General features: G+C 35.1%; 2 protein-coding genes across 3 annotated transcripts; both read left to right on the forward strand.

Moving 5' to 3' along the window:
• Positions 1 to 1,487: 1,487 nt before the first annotated feature.
• LOC104809392 lies at positions 1,488 to 3,679 on the forward strand. Of its 2 annotated transcripts, none has more exons than XM_010535365.1 (3): positions 1,488 to 1,850; positions 2,136 to 2,411; positions 2,937 to 3,679. In XM_010535365.1, exons 2-3 carry the CDS (start codon positions 2,185 to 2,187, stop codon positions 3,505 to 3,507), a joined length of 798 nt encoding a protein of 265 aa, XP_010533667.1. In that variant the 5' UTR covers positions 1,488 to 1,850; positions 2,136 to 2,184; the 3' UTR covers positions 3,508 to 3,679. The 2 variants fall into 2 exon arrangements, with proteins under 2 accessions (XP_010533667.1, XP_010533666.1); XM_010535364.2 differs by having other exon boundaries at positions 1,489 to 1,850; positions 2,163 to 2,411.
• Positions 3,680 to 5,436: 1,757 nt separating this feature from the next.
• LOC104809393 (cysteine-rich repeat secretory protein 4-like) lies at positions 5,437 to 6,831 on the forward strand. Its single transcript, XM_010535366.2, has 3 exons — positions 5,437 to 6,181; positions 6,283 to 6,360; positions 6,540 to 6,831. The coding sequence occupies exons 1-3, from the start codon at positions 5,437 to 5,439 to the stop codon at positions 6,740 to 6,742; spliced, it is 1,026 nt and encodes a 341-aa protein (XP_010533668.2). The 3' UTR covers positions 6,743 to 6,831.
• The last annotated feature ends 98 nt before the right edge of the window (positions 6,832 to 6,929 follow it).

Genomic DNA, 6,929 nt, shown 5'->3' on the forward strand with positions numbered 1-6,929 from the left:
GATATTATAGATTGTATTAATGTAAATCCCAACTCATTAAATAAAAAAATCAATATTAAAGGTGGCTATTTCGGTTATTAATCGAATAATCGAGTCGAATCGAACCGAATAAAATATAATCATATCTAAACCGAACCGGACATCAAAACCGAACGATTATAATTTTTTTAAACCTGAAAAAACCGAAATCGAAGCGAACAGAACCGAATAAAAACGTATTTTTTACCGAAACCGAAACGAACTAAAGTTTATATATAAACCGAATAACGAATAGTTATAGTTTTTCTATAAGCGAAATAATCGAACCCAAATATAATTGAACTGAATCTGAACCAAAATCAATATTATAAAAAATATTTTAAAAGAAACATAATAGAGAAATTGTGGGGTTATTGATTGATTGATGGGATATTGATATAGAAGGAGAGGGTGTTGAAAGGAGCTTTCAGATAGGGATGGTGTGCGAATGGTACAGTAAGGCTCTATTCTTGTGAAAGGCCTTTAATTTACACATCCACATACACAATTATATATATATATATATATATATATACACAAATATAACTCTGTATATTCATATATGCTTGATTCTACACATATTGCGTGTGTATATATATATATATATATATATATATAGAGAGAGAGAGAGAGAGAGAGAGAGTGGGGGGGCATACATACATACATACATACATACATACATACATACATACATACATACATACATACATACATACATACATACATACATACATACATACATACATACATACATACATACATACATACATACATACATACATACATACATACATACATACATACATACATACATACATACATACATACATACATACATACATACATACATACATACATACATACATACATAAGCATATGTATATCTCGCGTGTGGATATGTACAGAGAGAGAGAGAGAGAGATGTGGGGTAGTGAGGTAATCAAGAGGTTGGTCTCTGCCAAAAACGCCTGCTGATTCTCTCTTGTAGGGAAAGTGATCTCAACAGTTACTGTTTGTGTTGAGAGTGTCTCTCACAGGTCACACCATGTATATATATGTGTGTATATATATATATATATGTAGTGAGGTGTCAACATTACAACCGGATTTTCTAATTAGAGCTCCAAATCCGAGAGCTTTTGTATTGATAGATTTGTGATATGTTGTGGACCGACATGCATGGTGATGGTAGTTTCGGCCTGGAGATCGTAAGCAAGCATCCTAGTCTGCGTGGTTTCTTTGGGCCCATAATGTGACCCAAATAAAATGTTGGGCCGTTTGAGGCCCAAATATCTAAGAACTATCACTCATCGATTCATGCATGGTCCATGTAAAAAATCGATCAAAAAAATAATTTTATCAATTAAAAAAAAGGTGAGCGAACCAAATCTCAGCCAAGGCTTGTTGTTTGTGGCTGTCTGTCTTTATATTGTTCGACGGTTTCCGGATTAAATATTGAATAGTTAAAAAATATACATTAGCTAATATTATTTCACAAACCCTAAATGAGTTTCTCTTCTCTCTCTTCAACTCGGGACTGATTCAGAGGCCTTCACCGCCGCCATTGCCTTTTCCTCTTTCTCATCGGCGATTGCTACCGTCGCCTTTTTTTCCCTCCAGGCGACTCTTTTCGATCCCCGTCGGTCGACAGAGAAGACGACGACAGCGCGCATAGAGGAGCGGAAAAAACTGTCACGGTGGCGACCCTTTTCACCGGCGACAATACCGCCATCAAAGCGTCGAGCGCCGTCGCCGAAGACGGTGATCGTAGCGCAGCTATCAGTCCTTCGGAATCGTGATAGGGAGGAGTGACGCAGATCTGCTTACTGCAGGTAACCTCTTTCTTCAATTCAGAAATCGAAAGCAGATTCCGCGATACTCGCGATCGTCCCTGACGGTGACCTCCGAGATTCTAGGATTTGAATCCGGAACTTGAGTGCCGAATTCTATCTGCTCTGCTGTTGACTATTGGTAGTTGTATAAGTAGCGTGACATTCCTTTGTATCATGACAATGATATGTTTGCATTTATATGGGTTTTGAGGATAGCATTGAAATTTCTATTATATGTGGATAGATATGGGAATGTTGAATTGAATGAAATTTATATTTTTGTAGTTTTAATCAAATTTAATTCGGGTTCAGAATTTCTGCATCGACGTAGAAGATGGGGAGAAGAGGCGGTAAGAAGTTTGGTAACACTCCATCGGGATCTCAAAGTTCGATCTCGGTGAAGTCTGTGTTGAGGCACGACCACTTGAAGAATCTGGCTTTGTCGTTTTCCGCCGGAGATGCTCCGATTCCGTCCATTGCAGCTTTTTTCGGACGAAGTCTTGCCTCCGATGGAGAGACTGCTGGGATTGCTCCCGACCCCGAGATGTTTTCTTGCCAAAGGTATTGCGGCTTTTGTAGTTTGTCATCCATTAAATCTATGTGGTCTCGGTCTGGTTCTTGATAAGTACGGGTTTTGAATATGATCGTTGATTTGGATTTTGTGTCATCATCGATTAGGAACACTACTTCTAAGAAACTTGTATGTTGCAGATTGAGTACGGTACTGTCTTTTTCTGGAGTTTTAAGGTTAAACTTGCAGAAATCGATTAAGACTTTTTTTTGGTCCTTTGGCTCTAAGGGATCAGCTTTTGGCGGATTGTCTGATCTTCTTCACATATATGGACTTTGATTATTCTATTTCGTCTTATCTTTCACTTATCTCTTCCTGCTATGTCTGTTTATCAAGTATCAGTCAGAGAACAAAAGAGAAATTCCGCTTTGCGGACTAATGATTCGCTATTTTGTTATACTTTTCTGCCTGTTTTCACACGATACTTCCGTGGTTTATTGGTCTCTACATCGAGGATATCTTGTGAATGGTATTTGCCAAACTGAACGACTCATGATTAAAGGGTCTTATTGCAGGTGCGAGACCATTCTTCAGCCTGGCTTCAATTGCACCGTGAGAATCGAGAAAACGCCTGGTAAAAAGCATGTTCGACGCAAGAAATCCAATGCCGGTTTGACACAGAACAATGTGATTTACAACTGCCTCTTCTGTTCTCACCGGAATTCGAGGAGAGGAACTGCCAAAGGTCACATGAAAGAAATTTACCCGCCCAAACCGAAAGTCCCTCCTCCTCGTCGGATAACCAGAAAAGACATACCTCAAGAAAGCTGCGCTCATAAGGAAAACGATGCAGCAAACCCTAGCAACGCTAGTTCTTCACCCGAAAGAACAGGGAAGGATAAGACGGAGATTAGCGATGTGAATACACCACGGCCGATGCTTACATTGGAGAGAGGTCAGAGAAAAAGAAAACCCAAGAATGACCCTGAAACTGTTTCGACGGCCATGACAGGGCCAGAGAAAACTGTCGGTGGATCGACTAAGAGTAAGAGGAGGAGAAAGACATGGACCACCCTCAAGGAGATTGCTGGGCAGCAGAAAAGTTCTACTGCTATTGACTTGAAGAAGATACCTTTTCTTTTGTGATGATATATATACATTGAGATCATACAGGGAAAAAAATGTGTGGGTAACTTCATTATTTTCTTGGAAAAGGCTAATGATTTTGTAGAGGTTTTTAATTTGGGGTGGAGAATCCGGATCCAGGTATAATACATGAGATGGGTAATTACTTAATAATGTTATCATTATGTTCTAATTGTATTACGTAAAATTAAATCTAAATGTAAGGTAATTAATTCATAATTTTATCCCTACGTTTATATTTGTTTTTGTCATTTTTTATATTTGTTAATCTTTTGTTTTGATTATAATTTTCATAGGTTGGTGAACCTAGAATGTGAGTGAGTGATATAAAGTTGATAATTTTCAATCATTTAGTATGGATTTTTGTCTCGCTTTCATTCCAATGCCATACATCTGATTCTTATGTCTGTTTTTTGGCATTCATTTCATTCCCAACGTCACGTTTTCTCGGGTTTAGTACATCAGAATAGGGTGGAAGGTTACATTCGGATTCGATTATTTCGGTTATAGAAAAATTATAACTATCCGGTTTATATATAAATTTTGGTTGGGTTCGCTTCGAATATTTTTCGGTTCGGTTTGATTTCGATAAAAAAAAATTCATTTTTTTTAAAAGTATTGTCGTTTTTTCGGTTATTTTTTTATTCGATTCGGTTTCGGTTTTTAAGATTTAAAGAAATCATAACCGTTCATTTTTTATGTCGGATTCTGTTTGAATACGCTTATATCTTATTCGGTTCTGTTCGATTATTCGGTTAATAATCGAAATTACCACTTTTACCACAAAAAAGAAATATCTCTCTCTTTATACATAGATTTTTTATGGATGAATGGTGATTAAAAAAATATTTTATACATAGATTTTTGCTCTCATATTTTACCAAAAAAGTTCTTGAATTTAAAAAACATTTTGAGGAAAAACATTAATGTCCTTGATTGAGATTTTGAGTTTTAAGTTTATCACTGGGAAAATGATTTAAATAATGAAAAATAATAAAAAAAAATTCAAAATTATTTTTAAAAAGTTTTTTGAAAACTAATATTTTTGAATATTAAAAATAAACATACATTTAATATAATAATTAAAAAAACGTGTAAGTCCAATTATAAAATACAATAAACTTTCCAAATTATAAATAAAAATATATTTTTTTACTAGAGTTGTAAAAAATATATATCATTTTACTAGTTTTAATTATATTGTGGAATATAACAACAAAATCATTTTTATAGTATAAGAAAAAGGGTATTTTATATATATCCGTCTACATCCGTTTAAAAATTTTCCAATTTAATAACATATATATAATTAATTAAGTGGTATTTTAAATCTTATCGATCTTATAAAAATATGGTTAGATTCCTAAGAGGCATTTTATAATGTCTCCAAGTCAAACATGCCACCACATAAAAAGAATGCTCACCATAACTAATTAAGATTACCTGCAAAACAGGACAAATTAGACAATCATTTAGAGTCCCATTATAATCTTGCACATTCCTATAACGTTTGTTTAAATGCTAATTCATCTATTTAAAATTACCAAAGTCATTGAAAATGTTACAAAACTTAGGGCTTTAATTTATTTGGTTAAATTTAAGTCTCGTTTTTCTTTAATGTTATAATATCATTATTATTCCTTAAGCATATGATTATACAGCCTCTGGATTTTAAAATTCTTTCTAAGATAACTACTTAGGAGATAATGTATATTATTTCCTCTAATAATAGCTTGGCCAGTTTTCCACGGCATGAAGATTATGATTTATCTAATATAAACAAGAGCCAATTATTCATATTAAATTAACAATGTGGAGTGGACAACTTGTCCTATGTATCATGAAATAACACACTCTCTCTCTCTTCTATTTATTCATGTTAGTTTGTCTGATTCAAACAAATCAAAAACAACAACAATTCATCAAAATATGTCAGCAACCACCAAATTCTCTGCTCTTCATTGTCTCCTCTTCTTGTTCTTCCTCATTTCCAACACTTCTCCAATTCATTCCAGCCTCCTTTTGAACACATTCTGCCACGAATCTTTCGAAAATTTCTCGGAAACCAGTTCGTACCGATCCAATATCGAAACCCTTCTCTCAAATCTTCGAGTCGTATCATCTCTTGAAGGCTATTACAATGCCACGTCCGGTTCCAACACAAATGCAGTTCATGGGATGTTCCTTTGCCGCGGAGATATTACCCCAAATTCATGCCAAGATTGTGTAAACTCCGCTTCAAACGCGTTGCTGAGAAGTTGTAGTAACCACAAATCGGCAATAGTGTTCTACGAGGAATGCGTGGTTCGGTACTCAGACAGTTCGATCTTCGTTTTCGATGATGAAAAACCCTATACCTATTGGCATTCTAATATAGTTATTGCTCCATTTCCTGATAGTTTCCGTTCGAAATTGTTTCATGAAATGGACCATCTTATTCCTAATGCTTCATCGTCAAGGCATTTCGAGCAAATTAGACAGGTCAAAGTCGAGGTCGAATACTCGTATAAGTTGAAGTCTTTGGTGCAATGTAACCCTAATATAGGTGACGAAGAGTGCAACAAGTGTCTGAGATTAGGGTTAGAGAAAATATTACAGTGTTGTGCTTCTTATGAGAGCGCGACAATCTTCGCTCAAGATTGCATATTGAAGTTTGAAACGTTCCTTTATCCGGGTAAGTAATTTTTTCATATTAGGATCTTAGATGATTATATATATATATATATGAGATCATTTGGATTTTCTTTTGATCCAATACAACATCTTATTTCTTAGGTCATCCTATGCCGAGATCGCGCTCTCTGAGGTCGGACAATGATGATTCAAAACGTCTATTCTTCTTTAGGGTTCCGGGTAAGCATTTCGATATCCATTTCTTCATTCTCAAGTTAAAAAAAACGAATTTCGCCGTTCAAATGCCCTCTCTAGCTAGATCTAAAACCAGTGGCAGGAAAACTGGGTTTTGTGTGTTTTTTTTTTGTTTGGTCATAAAATGAACTAATTAGAGAAGTGATGTGTTTGTTTCATGACAGGGAAGCTGGTTGTATTGGTTATATTTGGTCTGTTAATGGCTGCGGGAGTGGCAATAGTCGTCCTACTTTCACTGTTGGGTCTTTGCATCAGTGTATGTACTTGCTGCTTGTCAATTTGCTTCAAGAAGAAAGAAGAAGCATCACCAGAAGCCATGGCCAATATTGATACTGATCACTCTTCTGATCCAAAGTTGTCAGTTTGACTTCATCAAATCCGATTCGATTTCAGATGAGATCCTTTGCACTTATTGGCTGTGTTTATGTTTGATGTTTAATCTTTTAAAAAAAATCAAAAAGGAAAAAAGTTTGTAAACGAGGAGTTTATTTTATATATATATATATATATATATATATATATATATATATATATATATATGTATATATATGTAT

This window comes from Tarenaya hassleriana, unplaced genomic scaffold (assembly GCF_000463585.1).
Source record: "Tarenaya hassleriana unplaced genomic scaffold, ASM46358v1 Cleome16, whole genome shotgun sequence".
In the NCBI taxonomy this organism is placed as follows: Eukaryota; Viridiplantae; Streptophyta; class Magnoliopsida; order Brassicales; family Cleomaceae; genus Tarenaya; species Tarenaya hassleriana.

Bases quoted from the DNA above. Each gene is read 5' to 3' on its own strand.
- LOC104809392 (XM_010535365.1), top strand. From the start codon at position 2,185: ATGGGGAGAAGAGGCGGTAAGAAGTTTGGTAACACTCCATCGGGATCT. The intron at 2,412-2,936 runs GTATTGCGGCTT...GTCTTATTGCAG, and splicing joins GAGATGTTTTCTTGCCAAAG to GTGCGAGACCATTCTTCAGC.
- LOC104809393 (XM_010535366.2), top strand. From the start codon at position 5,437: ATGTCAGCAACCACCAAATTCTCTGCTCTTCATTGTCTCCTCTTCTTG. The intron at 6,182-6,282 runs GTAAGTAATTTT...CTTATTTCTTAG, and splicing joins TGAAACGTTCCTTTATCCGG to GTCATCCTATGCCGAGATCG. The intron at 6,361-6,539 runs GTAAGCATTTCG...GTTTCATGACAG, and splicing joins ATTCTTCTTTAGGGTTCCGG to GGAAGCTGGTTGTATTGGTT.